Genomic DNA, 19,633 nt, shown 5'->3' with positions numbered 1-19,633 from the left:
GATCATGCTCATAGCCGCTCATTTTAAACATATGCAGTAGTCAGTGGTTACATTTTGCCTTTAACACCTGCTGTACTCTAAAACGGCGTACAGTGAGCTGTGTAGTGATGACTGGTACCTACATACTTACAGTTACTTAGCTATATTCCAAAAGCTCCTCTGCTTATTGTAAAGCATCTTTGCCCCCAAAACATGTGGGAACAACATGTTGTATGGTCCTTATCACTGTTTAACCTAGAGGTGGTTATATTTCTGGGGTGCAGGGTTTTTATGAAGCACATTAGGTTTCTTTGGGCTGAAAAACCTCTGTATATGTGATCTGGAGCTTGCATTGTAAACAGGCTGTGAAACCTGTTTGCAGTTTCTATTACAGATATTCAATTCTGTCAATGGTGGCTATGAAAGAAACATTTTCACCTACTCTTTTCGCCTGAGAAGGCCTTTTACTCAGGACTGCATTTCATGGGATCAGCCTTGCATATGATTACGAGTGTGGCAGTAACAGGCCTAATTCTGATGTCTTCTGGATGTGAAACTCCAATTATCAAAACCTAATAGTATATTTAATTATCTTTAACATTAACACTAAGCTCTTTGCATTCAAACCAGGCCAAACAATCCTTAAAATGCATATATACTGACCACATCAAAGTTTGATATTAATGTCCTTTCCCTGTGTACTTGTGAGGGTAAAATATAATCTTTCTGATTATTTTATGCTTGGAGCAATCACCGATTTTTTGGGGGTTGGAGGGAAGGAGAACTTTCAGATCAGGTGTTTAGGTTTGAAAGGTAACTACCTCTGTAGGGGATGCATTGGGTAGTCCCATGCTTCTGGGCTTTCAGTACTTGCAGCAAGGACATCCTCTTCCCTCTCCCCCCTCCCTCTACACACACAATGTATGCTTTGGTGTTTTTTATAGTTTTGTTTTATTTGTTCTTTGAGTTGGTTTCCACCAGTTTTCCTCTGAAGCACTAGGCAACCAGAGGTGGGAGTTTTGTTTCAGGTATCTTGGTCTTTCTGACAGTGTTTAGCAACCTTTCAGGATCCTAATTGGAAGCTCTTCTTCCCAGAGTCAAACCAATCACTAGATTTGGGATCATGAAGACATTTTTCCCCCAGTTGGATTGGTGACAGCTCAGAGGATTTTTTTGTGCTCTCTGGAGCACAAAATCTCTCAAGCTGCAAATGCGAGGCATTTTTTAACGTGGCAAATTGTAGGGAGCTGTTTTGTCCATGAAGGGCTGGAGGAGAAAATGTATAGGATTCTTTGGATAAATGACTCTCTGCAAAAGCAAGGAATGGGACTCAATTGTCCAGAAGGACTAGTGTTCCCTTCCTTGGGCTTTATGAGCTCAGTAGCACAGCACCTCTAGCATAATGACCTGATGTTATGGAAAAGGTCACTCTTGGCTAACTGGGGGACATCAATGCCTCTAGCTTGCTAAATTGATTTTAAGGCATAGGCGTCTTTGAAGCTGTTAGGTCAGAAGCATTGAGACAAGGTTTTTTTGATATTACCAGCTCAGTGCCTTCAGCTTGTTGGTCTGATTTCAAAGGACTTGGCTTTGTGAGGTCTCCAGCTTGGTTACTTTGGCCGGTTGAACAGATGAATAAAAGTTTGTTTTAATTCTATATATATGTATATGATAGTTTTAAAGAAGTGAAAGGAGGCATATGCTCTCTTCATAACTTCCTTGGCCTCACGTAAAAATGCAGACTACTGTGAACCCTCTATCTCACACCTCTGTCTTGCTCAAACGATGCTTAAGTGCAGGCCTGTGGAGCTGATTGGCACAGTAAACCAGAATATGCTGGTTTGATGTAAAAGAATAGGTCTCTGTGAGTTTTATTTGGCCATCTAGTCCATCTTCTTTTGTTTTCTAGTATCTTTTCTCATCTACTTTTGAAGTGTCTCAAATTCAGTGCTTCTGCCATTTCCCTTTGAGACTTTTCAACAACTGACTATATCTTGCTGTCAGAATGCTTTTTCCTAAGCCACCGAATGTTACCTTTTATATTTTCACTTCCCTCTGCACAACCCTAAATATTTCCTTCCCCTCAATGTTTGCACACTTATAATCACACTTTGTCACCTCTAAAGCAAGGTTCTTATTGTTTATTTCTTTCATTCTTCCCTCATATGTCTTTCCGTTCAGCACTCTAGGCAGGTCTTGCCCTTCTCTGAATTCTCTCCAGTTTGTCAATGCATACATGGTAATGCGGTGCCCAGAACAAACTAGACTACTCCAAGTGTAGTATCCCTAGAGAAATATAGAAAATGAATATTATTCCTCTGCTTCAGAATGCGATGTTTCACTTTGTACAGCACAAAATTTCATTGGCCTTTTTACAGCACAGAGCACTGTGATTTCATGTCTAATTTTCTGTCCAGTATTACCCTCTTGGTCTCTCTCAATATTACTACTACTCTCCAGGTGCATCTACACATTGCCCTACAGCAACAGCAATGCACTACGCCGCTGTGCTACAGCGACATAGCGATCACATGCATCTACACATGATTGCCAACTACGTTGCCATAGTGGTGCACTCCTCAGGTATAGGACACCACTACAGCAATGTTGTGGCAAAATTTAACTGTGCACCAGGCGCACAGTGCAGTAACCACCTGTACTGTGCCATGCTTTAGTACTTCCAAAAGGAAGTACTAAAGCATGGCACCAAAGCAACATTCCCATATGACGATGTGTAGACGTGCCCTCCGCTACCAAAATATTTCACCCTCCTTATACTGGTATAAGTCAGGAGTACTTCCCTGACGTCATTGGAGTGAAAGCATAAAACAAGCACAAGTAAGAAGAAAATCAGGCTCTATATGTTTCAGATTATCTGGATCACATATTATTTCCTTCACTGTTTGTGCTTCTTTTGGACCACCGTGTATGATTTCAGTCATATTCAAAGTTTCTCTTAATTCAGTATGCTGTTCATATTTCATCAAAATGCAGTTTATTCTCACTTCTATTAATGATAGTGTTCCATGGGATCAGATCTAAGAGTTGTATGATCCTTGCAGTATCCCTACAGTAGTCATCCATGAAAGGTGATTTGGATGCACAATACCTAATCCTTTGCCTTTACCTTTTGCTTCCAATACAGTTTTCAAGTACTGTTCTAGACACATCAAAGTGTACAACGAAGTCTTCTAAATATAAAAATGCTCTGTCTACTGCAGTGGTTCTCATTCATTTTCAAAGTACCCCTCATTTGACTCAGGGCAGCCCTCAGAAAAGGTGAACTCTCAGCTTCCCCTCTTTTTTTTGACTACAGGAAAATACTAGTAGCAATTCTGTTGTGAAGAACTCAAAAAGACCATAACCAGTTAACATATTTTGGACAATCTGGATTCCAATTTGAAATCTCTGGTTTTAGCTTGTGAATCACATGCAGAAGATTCACACCTAACAGTGCTAATGTTGAACAGCACCCTTAAAATGATCTTGCAGTACCTTGGTTGGGAATCACTGGTCTACTGTATCCCCTTCATAAATTATGGTGTAGTTTTGTCAGGAAACATATTTTTTTTTTTCTGTGAAAAAATTTCCCCTTATAAATATGTTGCTGCTTAATGCTCATGATACATTTATCCTTAGATCAGGGGTGTCAAACTCACCTTGTTCTCCTGGCCAGACCAGGACCACATGGCTCCTTGCAGGTCAGTCAGATCCATCCCAGGTCATAAGAAACCTGTGGCAGCAATGACAGCAGCTGCTTCTACCCAGAGCAGTGGCTTCAGCCCCACCGCATGGGGGCTAATGGCCAGTGAGGTGGGGCCATGGCAGAGTGGATGGGCAAAGTGGCCAGAGGGCAACTAGAGCTGTATCAGCTCTCGTTTGCCCTCTGGATGCTGATCGCTACATCCGCTGGGGCTCAAAGGTCCTGGATTCTGTGACAGGCCACTCCCCCCAGCTGCACTGGTAATCAGTGGCCCAGATTGAGTGGCTCCACAGGTTGGATACAGCCCGTGGGCCATATGTTTAACAGCCCTGCTCTAGATGAGCAGGGGTGTTTAACTTCATAGCTTCTCCTTTATTTCTTCCTCTTAGTAGTTTTTTCTAGCCATCCCTTTTCCTTACCAGGTATTAAGCGTCTCTGAGAACACTAGTAGTTATGTTTTAACTAAGGAGCTTTAAGTAGTCCCTTATGAAGCCACATTGACCACCTGTCCTTTACATTCTTCTGTGGACAAATAGCACATAATCATGTCTAAATTAATATGGTGGTTAGGATTCCTCAGCATTAGTGAGCCTTTATATTTAATTAACACTGTTAGGTAACTATAGGACCTCATGTCTATTTCTACTCTCCTCCTCCTCTACCATATAGTCATCATCCCCACACGTGTATTTCAAATAAACAACCACGCAGTTCTTGGAACAGTTTTGATTTTCAGTCATGCTCAGATTTGTTCCTGCCTCTAGAATCCAATTAGAATGTTGCCATCTCTCTTCTTGGTCTTTTAATCATTTTGTGCTTATTTAGGAATCTTTTTTCCAGTTACATATATAGTGCTACATTCTGGGTGCTCAGGGGTTTCAAATTCGTATACTTGTCTCAGCTGGCAATCTGCATATGTCCATTAACTTGAATGGTGATTTCCACCGGGAAAATCAGGATTGGGCACATGTATTTATGACAGGTAGGGCAGGTCACACCACCTATTATGATCATTGCCTGATACTTCAGATTATAAGATCCTGTTTTAAGTTGCTTAGATTTTATCAACTTCAAAAGTTCAGGCAGAATTTTTTAATTCTGATCCTCAGGCTGAATGTTTCACTGTGTTTCAAACAAAAAGGTTCATTATTCCTAAGAATGAGATCCAAGAAAGAATGTGCTTTGTCCACGTTTAAAAAAATTCTTCATGTTTACAGAGGATGTGTCTACATGAGACACTACTGCGCAGTAGTTACTGCACTTTTATTTAGTACTTGTATAAGCAAGCACTAAATAAATGTGGGGTAACCAGAGTTACTGCACAGTAGTACCGGTGAACACCTTTTTAGTGACACTGCTGTGCAGTAGCCTAATAATACTGTGCAGTATTAGCACTGTTTATTCTGTGATGCACTGCTGCGCAGTATTAATCACTGCGCAGTTATTATCTCTTGTAGACGTGCTCACTGTAGATCATCTTTATGCCAGTGTGAAAAAGGACATCAGAGACTGGGTAAAATCAGAGGGGCAAAGAAGCAGAAGCTAGGACTGGACGAGAGCAGAGGGCAGGAATATGTATGAGTGTGGGAGTTAATAGGAACAGAGGTAGAGGAGCATGAGACGTGAGAAATAGGAACTGGAAGGCATATCATAAATAAGAAAGGGGATCACAGGAGGAGAGAGAAAGGCTTTTTAATTAGAAATGTTAAAAATGGTGTTCTGGATAACTGTGCATACTCTCAGCTCCTTTGTATCTAGGCAAATAACTTGAACCAAAATATTCACAACTCACCAGTAATCATGTGTCCATCGTTTGCTGGATGCCAGTACAAGACAACTGGGGCCAGATTTGCTGAAATGCCACACACAGAACTGTAATTCAAGTGAATTAGAGTCATGGATTTGGACTTGTTTTGGCTGATTTGGCTTGGAACACGAAACATTTCTTTACAAATAAAAAAATAAAAATTGGAGTCTGGCAGGGGAAATACCATGACCAAGGTAATGCAATTAAAATGGCACTATGTAGTGGAGGGTGCACCTTTGTGTGTTTGCAGACAGGACTCCCTATGAGAGCCTCATAGTTAGCTTCCCACTGTCCAGCTTCCATTGGGAGGATCTTGGCTACACACCGACTTTATGGAAATGGGAGATTCCTTCCCAGCTTCCTCCTGTGGCCATATGGCTGAGGGCAAGCAAAACCTGGAGCCATCTGAACCCCAAGCCCCAGGTTTGGGCCTGCATGTAGGATGCCAGCCAAAGCTTTGGAAGTATCTGAAGTCCCAGGCTGAAAAGACTGGTGTGGTGGATACTTGCTGGCAGTAGGGCCACATATGGTTCTTGAACGATTCAAAGGATTTGGAACTGATCTGGCTAATTTGACCCGGGACACAAAAAAATTTCCTTCAGAAAAAAAAAAAAAGAATTTGACTCAAGTTTTAAATACAAAACATCCAATAAAAAAGTGAAGGTTTCTAAAGAATCATGTCCTAGGTGTCTCACATTGATGTCAGGAGACCACCATGATGTGGGTAGTCAGGGCTTGGCACCAAATCAGTGATTCTCAATCAGGAATGCCATAAGATCCTTTTAAGGGGTTGCTGCACAATATTAGCACCGTTAAGTATGCAAACACCTACATAGTTCTTTGGGTAAACCTGATAACTTTTAGTAGACCAACTAAAATAGTTGGAAAAATTCTTTCAAAGAATTTTTGCCATAAGCCAAGTCCTAGGAGCCAAAGGTATCTGAGGTAGAGAAGTGTCTGTTCTGTTAAGTAACCTGCTGAGCACTGAAAGAGCTACTACTTATAGTCGGGACCTACTTAAATCATGGCAGAAGTGCACTGCACAAAGACCCCTTTAATCTTGCACTTTTTGCCTTGTCCCTTCCCCACACCACTAATTGCTGGAGAGGCCCTGTCAGCCCCGCTGTTCACCGTTTGCTGATGATCAGCTGGGAGGCAAAAACCGCAGCAGATTTAACACTGTCATTTTTGCCTCCTGGCTGATCATAGCAGGGCTGACAGGGCCCCTGTGCCAATCAGCGGTGCAGGGGTACATGGCAAAAAGAACAAGATTAAAGGAGGTGCTGTGCAGTACACTTCCACTGGAATTTTGGTAGCTCCCTACTTATAAGCAGGTGGCTATACCTATGCAGATAACTAGATCCGGCTGGAAGTGATTAGCTCGCTGGCTTCAGGCCCACTTAGGAGCTACCCAGCCACTCAGCTGTGCTGACTCCAGACAGGTGTGCGTCTACAGTTAGTGGGCACTTTTTCCAATATTGCAAAATCTCTATGCCTTAGGGCCATGTTGCACAAGACACTTAGTATGTGTTATTTGTACTTACAACTCGAGTGTCCACGTATACAAACAGGGTAACACCATGTTAAGTATGCTTATATCATACCATACTGTACCAAAATTAAGCCTTTTCCAGCTACGAGTATCTCCAGATCATATTAAATAACACATGTTGAGCTAACGTTGGACTGCTCCACAGAGATGCTATGAACAATTGCAGCACAAGGACCACATGGGAGTCACCAACTGGCTCTGATACCACTCCAGGACTGAGACCAAAACTCAGTTGATTTTTGCTCCCAACCCTGAGATTGCACTAGAGTCTCCATTTGGGTCTGGTGTGGTCCTGGAGCTGAGACTGAAAATCAGCTGACTGTCAGTCTCAGCCCAAGGACTACACCAGAGCTGCTTTAGTGCCACCCCTGCTGCTTGTCCCTACTGGTGCTCTGGGACCAGAGCTGGTTTGATTGTTGGTCCCAGCCCTGGGACTGCACTGGAGTCTCATCAAGCTCCAGCCCCAGGCACTAGTGGGATTCAGCAACAGGGGCACCACCCTCTCTTAGGCTCCATTGCCCATGCCTCCCTCCATTCATTGCCAGCAGTAGAGACCCAGCTTGGGAGATCATAGTAAGTATTACTATGTGACTGCTCAAAATATGTTCTAACTTGTGTTAATAATATGAAGATAAAAAGGCCACCTTTTCTCATCAGGGTATTGGGAAGATAAATTCATTAATGTTTGTGAAGCATTCAGATGATGCCATGGCATGAACACCCTAGTATCACCCATCAGACATGAGTAGTAATGTTTTGAATCCAAAGTGATGTCTGTTAAACAATGTCCCCCCCCCCCCCCCCCGCAGTGCCAATAACTATGCATTAACTGAATGGAGTCAGGGTCCTGTGGAAATAAAAGAACTTGAAGCATGTAGCCAATTTGGAGCTTACACTTTGACTCTTTTGACACACAAATATGCACAGAAGGACTGCTCAGGGTTCTAAAATACAATTAGTCTTCCCTTAGCAGCCCACTCCATATACAACCAAGAAATTAATAAACGTACCTGTATACCTTTTGCCTGCCTCTGTATCCACCTCATTGCAAAGAGTTCTTTTGGTCTGGGTAGAGTGTTGAAGCTTCTTTTCAGAATCATGGAGGCTTTATTTTTTTCCCAATAAAGCCAATTTGCTGACTCTGACTTTTACTGATTCCGCTCTTAATTAAAAAACCCTTTTACAGAAGCAGCACTGACTCTTCCTCTCTTTTCTAAAACCGTCGAGTGATTTTTAAAACCTTCCCCAGTTTGTCCTCTTGCTTTGTCACCTGTCCCTCCTTTTGGGGCGTTTTCCACTCTTCACTTCCTTCAGACCCTTTTCAAACTTATTCTTTCAGTTAATATTGTTATATGTTGTTTCTGCCTGGCTATGTGGACCCCAGACTGTCACAGACAGCATTAACACTGGTATTTCATAACTTTTGAGTGCTTGACTTCACAACTTCTTTTTTAAGATTTTTTAAACATGGGTATTTTGGATGTGGTACATTTGCAAAGTGCATCCTCCAAGAAAAGTGCTAATAGTGTATGAAGAAAGACCCCCAAGTCAAATTAGCACTACAAGTGATTCACTGCAGGCAATATATAGATGCAGGGCAGAACTCATAATTAAACACTGCTCAGCAGAACTCCTTCTTCTTCCTCCTCCTCCTCTTCTTTCTTCTTTCATTTTTCCCCTACATGTTAAAAGAAGATTTTACAAATTTTAATTTAAAAAAGGTGTTGATTATATTTCCAGCTAGAGTGAGCATTGTTTAAATAACAGCAATTCACACCGTCTCATTTCTAACCATGGGTGGAATGCATACAGCATGTACTAGATTGCAAATACAGTATGAATTTTCTCCAGCAGCCACTTAGGCAATTGCAACTTTGTGTTACCCTGGGGAGATTTGTGTGCCTAGCCACTTGCTTCAGGTTATATTCCCTTTAAATGGAAGTGAGGTTGGCAGTGCTGTTAATATGCACTTGTAAATATTTTGGCCATTCCATGTGTGGCTTTGCTCTAATTATTGGTCATTGTATGGAACAAGTGACAAATGGCCCAGTGAAAACCTTTTAGATCACAGGATATATAATCATTAGGAAAAAAAACAACCAGTCATAATAACTAGCTTCTTTTCCAGCACCAATCAGAGGGAGATTTTACCCATTTCTGACATGTAGTAGAAAAAAATAACAATGCTTCAACATCTATGAAACCAGATTGCCAAGCTGAAATGTCCTAGATTCCTTTAAGAAAAGCTGTACTTTCAATGTATTATACTGTGATTTATTAATGATTTTGTTAAGAATTCTGATTAATTTATTTCCAATTTTGAAAAAGAAACATGTTGGTAGAATTGTTTTTCAGTTTCATGTTAGAATTCTCTCAAAATAATTGTCATTTCTAAGCAAAACCAGTGCTTTGCATAATGAAACATACTAACTCGCTTCTTCAAAAAGTTAGTTTTTGCATTTTCCATTCATATTTTTAGTTCATTATATATTTTTGTGGAGATTGTATACCACTTGGTACCAACTATTTATCACCTTATCTATTATCCACATTGGGAAAAAAACAGGACCTTAGCAAAAGTTTTCCAAATGTATGCAGTGCTGTTTTGTGTAAGCATTTTTTTTCAGAGTAATTGGGCTTATTTTCTGGAGACCTCCTAAGGCTAGTGTATCACCCACTGAAATTGTGTTTGAAAACCTCAGCACAGATTTCACACTAGATATTTGGAAAAAAAAATCCCACCTCCCAGGGATCTGACCTCATTGGATTTGAGCATCCAGTTTTATTGGATATCTATAAGTTAAAATATTTCTTCAGTTTACATCTTTATAACTCTTCCCCATTAGTAAAAGATGGTACTGTGGACTACCTTTTTAATAATGAACCTGTCTTTAAAAAAGCAGAGACCTGATTCTGATATGACTTTGGGTCAGGTCTTGCAAAAAGTGAAATATATGTCTAACTTTATTATAAGTACAGTCAGCTCTCTGTAGGATTATTAAGTCTCATGCAGTGGAAATCAGAAACAAAACAGCTGATTTCAGTGATGCTTTACCAGTGAAAAAATGGTATATGTATGAAAAGAATCAGCCCACTGATGTCCAGGTGAAGTTACTATTTTTAGATGGCTGCTGAGCAGCAAGATAACACAATAAAGGTGTTTATGCATGTAACCAATTTGAGCTAGATTGATTTCTTTCATGACATGTTAAAACAATAAGACTGTCACCACAAACTTAGGAAAAAATATATTGGTTGCCATAAAGAGTATTTTACTAGGACCTTAGTAGTCTAAAATCAAATCTCAACTTGAAATAACACCTTGCCTTCTCTTTGATAGGTGCAAGTGTAACCTTCATGCCACTAGCTGTAAAGAAGAAAACAAAAAATTGTTTTGTGAATGTGAGCATAACACTACAGGCCCGGACTGTGGGAAATGCAAGAAGAATTATCAGGGCCAACCTTGGAGCCCTGGCTCATATCTGCCTATACCTAAAGGCACAGCCAATATCTGTGAGTAGTTTTAGGCTCCATATTTCATTATAGCTATAATTCTGTTTCTCAGTGGGCATGGGGAAAATAGTACTAGCTAAATTGTGTCACCTATATATTACCCAGTTTGTGAAGCAAATGTCATGTCTATAATTTGATGGAGAGGTAATTATGGTGGTTAATTGCAAGTGTATGTTAAACTCTGCTCTCATGTGCATATGAGAAACTCCCCATGAGACTGTGTGTTTGCATCGTAGGTCAAAATTTGGCCACCTATAATTAAATAAAGTGCTATATTTCTCTCTCCTTAACACACTGCAAGTCTTTGTTGCATGTCCTTCATGTCCTCCAGTAATATTCATATGAATGAAATACCCGTTATAGACATGTCTGAGGTTAAGAGAGCCTCAGTGAAAACTGGAAAAAATTCTTCCCCAAACATACAAAATATAACAAAACTGCAAATGTTCTTGTATTCTGTTTTTTCTAAATATAAAAGATATTTTATCAAGTAATTGGATATGGACATAGAAACAATAAGATTCATAACCCATAGCCATATTAAATATGGAGGCCACAATAAAACACCCTTAACCCATTGGGAACCATTCCCTAAATTACCAAAGAGGGATGTTTCACTGCAGATTCCAACTGATCAGTAATGACTGTGGACTCTTTAGAACTGAGTACAGAGAGCAGTGCAGTGCTCCCATCACACGTACTTGGGCCTACACCTACACAGATTTGCAGAAGTTTAGAGCTGGAAGGGACATGAGATCATTAGGTCCAGCCACCCTGCTTTGGGCAGGAAAGACTGCTGGGGTCAAATAACCCCAGCAAGGTGTGCATCCAGTCTCCTTTTGAAGATCTCCAGGGTAGGTGCCTGCACCCCCCCCCAGGAATCTATTCCAGAGTCTAGTCACATGAACTATAAAGAAGTTTTTCCTTATATCCAGTCTTAAACCTTCTTCTAGGGAGTTTATGACCACTGTTCCTGGTTTTCCCCTGAGGCACTTTGGTAAATAATTGTTCACCTAGTCCCTGATGCTCTCCCCTGATATATTTGTAAGCTGCCACCATATCCCCTGGAAGTCTTCTCTTTTCTTGGCGGGACAGCCCATTATCTGTCAGTCTTTCTTTGTATGGCTTGCTCTTCAGGCCTCTAATCATACGAGTGGGTTTTCTCTGGACTCTCTCAAGCTTCTCCACATACTTCTTGAAGTGTGGCATCCAGAATTGGACTCACAACTCCAGCTGCGGCCTCACCAATGCCGAGTAGAGTGGGAAAATAACTTCCTTAGTTTTGCTTGAGATGTGTCAGTTGATGCATGCTAGTGTATTGTTTGCTCACTACCTGTAGCATCACACTGGTGGCTCATATTCATTTTATGGTCAATTATAACCCCGACGTCCCTTTCGGACATGGTGCTAGCTAGCATAACACCGCCGAGTCTGTAAGTTTGTTGCAGATTTTTCCTCCCCAGGTGGAGCATTTTACATTTCTCAGTGCTGAACAGCATCTGGTTTTGGTCTGCCCATCTGACTAACCTATCTAAGTCCCCTTGGATCGTTGGCCTACCCTGAGGTGTGGCTGCACTTCCTCAAAGCTTAGTGTCATCGGCAAACTTTGCCAGTGTGCTTTTCCACCCCCACATCCAGATCATACAGCAGGGACCTTGGCTGAAAGGCTGGAACTACCAGTGTGTTCCCTCACCCCTACACAGCTATTAAGATGAATTCGGGAGAGCTATATGATGTGTAACACATGGAAGCATATGTTCAGTGTTGCCTATGCTCAGGTAGCTTCCTGCATTAAAGGAACCTTTAACTCACTAATTGCAGTGGAATCAGTGAACCAAAGTTGCAGCCATGTAATTTAGCCCCTCAGAAGCAACATTCATGAGATGCCAGATGAAATTTAAAAACTCTAAACCACAGTTTGTCAATTTTGCTACATGGGAGAGATCACTCCAAAACCCCAAGCAAAACTTGGTAATCAGCCTGGCATCTGACATGGTAAAAGGTCCAAGAGCTCTGATGGTGGTTAAAGGTGAGAGCTGGAACGGAGTCCAACTGACTGTGCACCAACAGCATTAGCCAACAGAAGTCACCCTGCCCATTGACAGATAAGAACCAATCTACTACCTCCTTGTGACCCAGCTGTCCAGTGGCAGCAGGAAAGGAAAACAAAAGCTTCATTACCTTGATCCCAGTGCCAGTGCACAGGGAGTGACAAGGGAGGAGGGAGAAACAATGAGAAGAAACATGGAAAGCGTATGGAATATTGTCTCTCTGCTCCTGCTTGGTTCTCCCCCTTGATCTAGAGGAAATACCCCCACAGACACAACCCACAAAGACACAAAATGATAAAGAAATTTTAGGTTAAAGAGATTAGAATGTGCAAGTTTAAACCCAGGCTTTGTGAATTTTTAAGGGCAATGTAATGTTGGATTTTATGGATGATAATGGAGGAGTCTGAAGATGTTAACGCAGATCCTTTACCAGTGATCTGTGTCACTTATAACCATAGAACCTTGCTGATTTCTGTGATGTAGTAAAAGTGTTAAAGAAGGCAGAACATGGCCTGTTGTGTCTGTATGCTTCAAGCTAACTCTTAGCTCAGAACTGATATGTGCCAGTGAAAAATGTCTGTTCACCAATACAGTATACCTTTAGAACATGCATACTCCCGCTGTCTGATTGATGCCCCTGAGAGCCATGCATGCTGACTGTGGATGGGATATGGCCCTAAGGATGCAAAACTGAAAAAAGGGGCATGAAAGCAAGAAGGACAGGCACCTATTCTCCCATTCAGCAGGCATGAAATATATAACAACTCATATTCTTCCCAATTTGAATAACACACCTAAATCCCTATGAGGAAAAGAAATGAGCATGATGAGACTAAGTCATCAAACCTTTTCAATGGAACTTATTAGCTGCTTTAAAAAAAAGTCTGGAGTTTGTCCTGATTAAAAGCAAAAAGCTGGTTTTAGAATATTAGAATATAACCATTCACTGAAAAGTTATTTAGAAAAAAACAGGGTTATATACTGCAGTTGAATGAAAAGTTTAAAATCCTGCAGCAGTGTGCAATGCTTAGAATGTTATCTAACACTTCAAAGCAGCAGCTGTGAGGAATCAGAACTCAGAAATGAATATCACAGGAAGCAGGACCTTATCAAGTTAAATGTGAGAGTAATAGACTAAGTAACAAACCATGAAGTGTGGGGGCATGAAATTATGATAAAATTCCTACGAGGCAGAAAAAAATGAACCTTCAAAAAGAGGAGGAAAAACACTTTGTAAGAGTATTCACTTTTTCCCCTGTTATAAAAAAAATGACAGTCTAGCTCATAGAATTAATACTTTAAAGCTATGTTCAGCAAAAAAATTCAGATTCACAGTTTTTGGTCAGTTTCTACAGGTTTCATTCAGCTCCCCAGCTCTAACCAAAGGTCACTGTTCTTGAGCTTGGAAAATAAGATGCATCAGAATGGCTCTCTCTGCACCTATGTCATGTAAAATATGCCATTTTACATCAATTCAGCAAATGCCAATTAAACCATATTCTGTGAAAATATATGGTTCCATCAGAATAAAAATGCAATGTAAAATCACTTTTGGATCACTTTTACTGGAAACTTATTTTAAAAAAGAAGAGTCAAATGGCCCCATTACAATATATTCATCAGAAATGGTTTTGGTTTTGGTTTGTTTTCATTGTAAAATGCCTTCGTTCGGCCTTTTTCATCATGTATTATTACATACCATCATACAAAAGACAAAATCTGTATGAAACATCAAAACATTTCCTTAATTTAAAAAAAATCAAAATGTTTTTCAAAATTTTCATACAGAGATTTTTCAAAGTACTTGTTTTTCACTCAGATTGAAAAGGAAGCCAAATCTCAACATCTCTAAATCTTTTACAAAGCAGGACTTCTGTCTTCTCCATTATCCTTCTGCTGACCACTCCTAGCTAATCACAATTTAGGAGACATTTTCAGACTTGAAACTTAATAGATTAGTCTATACTACACATGGCCTAAGTTTTGGAATAAATGATAGTCTATGCCAGGGGTGCTCAACCCTTGGTCAGTGGGCCAGATCTGACCTACCAAGCCTTATTATCATACAGGCTGTGGACTCCCCAACGGTCCAGTCATTTGGCAGCAGGGGAGTAGTGGCAGTATTAATTGCTGTTCCCATGCTCCCAAATTTCTGGAATGCTGGGAAGTCCTACGGACCAGATAGTGTGCTCCTCTGCATGAGATTACTCCAGTGAGCTGCTGGATCTGGGGCATGGGATCATGATGGTGCTTGGGGTTGGCAAGCATGCAGCTGTATTTGGTTTGGCATACAGCCAGATCCAGGCACATGGGGTTAGGTCAGCATGCTGGATCACACCCATGGGCCAACCCCACATACTGACCCTGTGCAGGATTCGGCCCGTTGACCAACCTCATGTCACTCACGTGGCCTACAGGGCTGCAGGGTCAGGTACCATTGTTCCAGACATTCACTGTTCTCAATCACAGAGTTTTTTTCCTTACTGAATATTCTTCCACCCCCAGCTTTGTTTGCTCCTTGTGAAAGAGCATGACATCCTCTGCATACTAGAATGACTGATAAGTCTATTTAACTCTATATTTAGCTACTGCTTTGGGTACATCATATTGACTCTTTTGTGATTAACTTTGTCTAGTGGTGCTAGCAAATGCAATGGGCTTTTTTTTTTTTAGCATGTTTTGACAATCCAAGTGATTTTACTAGATTTTCCAAGTACCTGCTACAGGACAGTTTCTCTTTAGCAGCCACATCTGTACAGCAGCCTTTAGTCTTTCTCCCGCTTTTAAGTTTTCTTGCACTTAAGTGGTTACAACTTTATTCTGTTGAATAGCAGTGTTAAAGATGACACCAGGCTCCTCTCCATCAAAACTTATTCTTACTCCCTCAGTTGCATGCAGAGCGAATAATCTGTGTCAAAAATGCTAGGCACTTAGAATTTCTCATCTTCCAAAAACTTCCAGCCTTTCTCCCAAGTCATAATCTGACAAAACAAGGAACTGAAACAAGTTTCTTTCACTGGCAACAGGAGCCAAGCTATTGAGAAAATTCCTTGTGCAGTGGGGTTCCCACTGACAATACAGCCTGGATTTAACACTGACTTAATCTTCCGCTGCAAGGGAAAAGATTATGAAGCATCACAGTGGCACAGCTGTCACAGAGAGGGGATCTGGCAGAAGATATGGCACTTGAAGTATTATGCTGATTCCCCATCCAAATTCATCTGTGTTTGTACTTGTGTCCATGAAAATGTGATGATACAGAGACATCTTGAAGGACTGATGTGAGTGAAGGTGGCCAAGAGTTTATATGATAGCAGGCTTTCTAGGCAGGATTTTAAATCTTGATTGTGCATGACTATAATTAACAAGAGATCTTATTCCTGTTCTTTGTCAAAGCTCAGTTACCTTCAATGAGACAATTTCATGGTAGAGACTATAACTTGAAAAATTGCTTGAGGCCCGTGGTGACTCAGATGACTGGAAGTAGCTTACTAAATGGAGCTTAGTTCCAGCAGTGACGATCTGACTTTTATGGCACAATGCTAACACAAAGGACAAGACAGTTCTGCTTCAGTGTTGTTCCAGGATCCCTCTGATGGATTCTTAGTAAAGAAGGTAAAGTGAACAAGTGAAGCAGTAATGCTTCCTGTTGTCCTCACTGTATATGGCTTATTAAATTTGGCTAGCTAAGACTTGAAGCAGGTGCTAAGTCACAAAAAAGATATTGGAAAGAAGCTATGACACTCCAAGATTTGGTGGAAAAAAATGAAACTTGTGACACACTTGAGCTGGGACATTCAAGGAGTAAGATATTTCAGGATTATCTGCAATTGGTAAACTGTCTCCTTTCCTCCTGTGTGTCAACTTTAGGGGGTGATAAAAGGTTCCAGATTCACACTGGAAAAACCAATGCACTATAAGTAACAATTTGCTATTGTTAAAAAGTGTGATTTGCAAAATTATTCTCATGCACTGTGCCCTCTTCAACAACCCTTTACAATTGTTTTTGTTGGTTATAATGACATCTACTGGTGGGAGACAGACTGCTTCTACTCCCTGATTGGCTTCAAACAAACTTATATCCACAGGGCAAAATGAAATGTGGCAATGAAACAACTTTGCTACAGAAATTAAACAACAAAGTAAGAAAGGAAGTGACTTGCACAAATAATGGAGTCCCAACATTTTTTTTTTCTTTTTGTGTTCTCCATATTTCAAAATGTGTTACCCAATCAAAACGTCAATGAAATATTTTCTCTTTTTTCAAATGGAAAAGGGAGGGGAGCAGAGATGGAGAATATCTGACAAATCACATCTAAGTATTCTGTCAGGCATTAAAAAGAAATGTCAGTCTTTCTAAAAGCAACCAAATGCAGTATCTACAGGAGTTCTAGGACTCATTCATAGGAATATAAGGCCATGTTTCCTAAGAACCTTGTCTTTCACAGCATGTAAACCTCTGGTTGAATTCAAGTTTGGAAACACATGAAAAATTTATCCCTGTGATCATAACAATCATTCCCTTTCAAGGATTAAAAGAGGCCAGGCTCTTACAGCACCTCAGGATTTTCAATCACTGTGAAATTTGTAGCTTCTAAAATTGATGCTGAGGTTATGATGCTACAATCATACCTCAAGAGAGGATTTGCAAAGAGAAAAAAGATTCAATGCCAGGTCACGCTGTCATGCTGCAGCATAGCATCAGATGTAGAATTTGACTATGTCAAACTGACTCCTTCCTACAGAATATAGATCTGAATTTAGTTCACGTTTAGGATTTAAAACATTCAGTGTGGAAGGTTCCAGTTAAAGTAAAGCATCCTTTAAGATAAAAGCTCTGATATATAGTTATGATCAGCAATTAATATTGACGCAACTTTAGAGTACATTATTTGTTGACTGATAATCATTTGATGCTACAAACTTAGTATGAATGACAGTCTGCAACAAAATTCTAACACTCATTTTCTTTGTTATCTGATTTCAAGAAAACATAAAGAGTTTTTTGTATCTTAAAGATAATTGTTAACAGATAAACAGCTCATGTATTAATAATGATAAATAAAGAATTCCAAGTTAGATGCATCAAAACCTTTAACAGAAAAAAACCTGGAGTTTTCCTTTCTCCAATATTGTGCATCTGTGTACATACGTGAATCTGCATACAGCCTAAGTGTCCTACCTTGTAGGAATTTGGGGTTTACAGTTACCTCTTCAGAGATGAATGACAGTGAAAGCAAACAGACATACGGGCCTTCCAAAAGTTTCTACACATAATTACTTTTCACTTCAGAGAGCACAAAAGATGTACAGACCCACATTTTAAAAAAAGATAAAATCATGCAGGAAATTCTATACCTCCACATTCTCGTCATCGCTCCAGTACATCCTCAGGACTGTCCATAAACCTTCTTGTATAGTAGGGCTGTGCAAAGCTTCGGTTCCCGATTCAATTTGGTGGCCGAATCTCTGAATCCAGCTCAAATCAGGAGACCCCTTAATCTCTCCGAATTGAATCAGAACCCCCCAAATCAATTCAGAGAGATTCGGAAAGATTTGGAGATTCAGATATAGACACAGCTTTAAACATTTTTTCCACATACTTCTAGGTAGCAGGAGCTCATGAGTGCTGCAATGCTGGGATGGATGGAGTGTCCCACAGGAGCTCAGAGGGCTCCCCAACATGCTTGACAGCAGACCTGGAAGTGGACCAGAAGCACTTCTGATCCACTTCCAGGTCCACTGGGGAGCCCTGCCTGAGTCCCCCCCGGCTCAGTGACTGGTGTCTCCTGGGGTCTGGGGAGGCACCCAGGGTCCCCCTGTGGCCAATCACTGACCCAGGAGGGTGCAGGGGGCTCCCCCTGTGTGCTCCCCAGTGGACCCAGAAGTGGACCAGAAATACTTTCAGTCCACTTTTGGGTTCACCCCGGAGCATGCAGTGCCCCCCCCCCCGGTGGGATGCTCCATCTGCCCCAGCATCGCAGCATTCATGAGCCATGCCCAGTACCTCGATGTATGTAGAAAAGACTTTTAAAACTGTGTCTGTGGCTGAATCACTGATTCTCCGAATCATCATCGAATCTTCAGTTATGGATTTGTCGGAATCGAATCAAGGACAGTGATCTGAATCAACTAATCGAATCACTGTCCCTGATTCGGGCTGAATCTGAATCAAATGCAGCCCTTTTTGCACACCCCTATTGTGTAGCTCATGGTTTCTTCTCTGAATCACAGAGGCTGTCCCTCTGTGAATTTGGTTGATCCTGAAGCGTGTGGTACAAACCTCTGTTTCTGTTCCTGTCTCTTGCGCAAAGCTTCCTCTTCCTTGATTTGTCCCTCAAGTTCAAGTCCTACTAACACTTGGCTCCTTTGTTTTGTTTCTGAACATCTATGAATCAAATCCTTCCCTGTCATTGCAGTGGTAGGGTACTGGTGGTTTTGGTTATTCTTTGGGTAAAGATTGTTTGCAAACACAGGAGATGGGACTTGATGGGCTAGAGCTGCAGTCAGCAACCTATGGCTAGTGGGCCAGATTTGGCCTATGGATACGGGACTTAAGTGGCATTCAGCAGCAGGAAGCTTCAGCTGTGGGAGCTCTGCCCATGCCACCACAAGAAGAAGTGGCAGCTGCAGGAGCTCTTCTTGTGCTGCCATAAGGAGAAGCAGTGGCCTCAGGAGTTCTCCCTCTACCACAGGAAAGAAGCATGGCAGTGGTGGCCAATCCCACCTCTGACAGGAGCAGGGTCATTCTGGCCAACAACTGAAAAGACTGACAGCCACTGGCCCAGGGGGCCTCTTCCAGTCCTTTGCTCTGAGGAAATTCCATTTCTCCAAAATCTACTTTTCTGCAGAGAAATTAAAGAAAACTTTTATCTCCCATTCCCACACTTCAGCCTTTCCATTGCTATTCACTAGTTGACAGCCTTTAACAACTGTCCGTAGGTCAGAGGTGGGCAATCATTTGGGACCGCAGGCCATGTAGGCAGTTCTGGACAGCTGTCGCGGACTGGTCCCCCTCCCCCCCCCCC

General features: G+C 41.2%; 1 protein-coding gene across 7 annotated transcripts in view; it reads left to right on the top strand.

The window, feature by feature from the left end:
* Nucleotides 1-19,633, top strand: part of NTNG1 (netrin G1) — a 392,694-nt gene that overhangs the window by 284,092 nt on the left and 88,969 nt on the right. For all 7 annotated transcript variants that reach the window (XM_019502088.1, XM_019502085.1, XM_019502087.1 and 4 more), the window contains exon 5: nt 10,382-10,554. In XM_019502088.1, coding sequence (XP_019357633.1) covers nt 10,382-10,554 — 173 coding nt within the window. The remainder of the gene's footprint in view (nt 1-10,381; nt 10,555-19,633) is intronic.

This window comes from Gavialis gangeticus, unplaced genomic scaffold (genome assembly GCF_001723915.1).
Source record: "Gavialis gangeticus isolate Ggan-Ray unplaced genomic scaffold, GavGan_comp1, whole genome shotgun sequence".
Lineage (NCBI taxonomy): Eukaryota > Metazoa > Chordata > Crocodylia > Gavialidae > Gavialis > Gavialis gangeticus.
The sequence above is the reverse complement of the archived record's forward strand: the minus strand, read 5'-3'. Positions and strand labels throughout refer to the sequence as shown.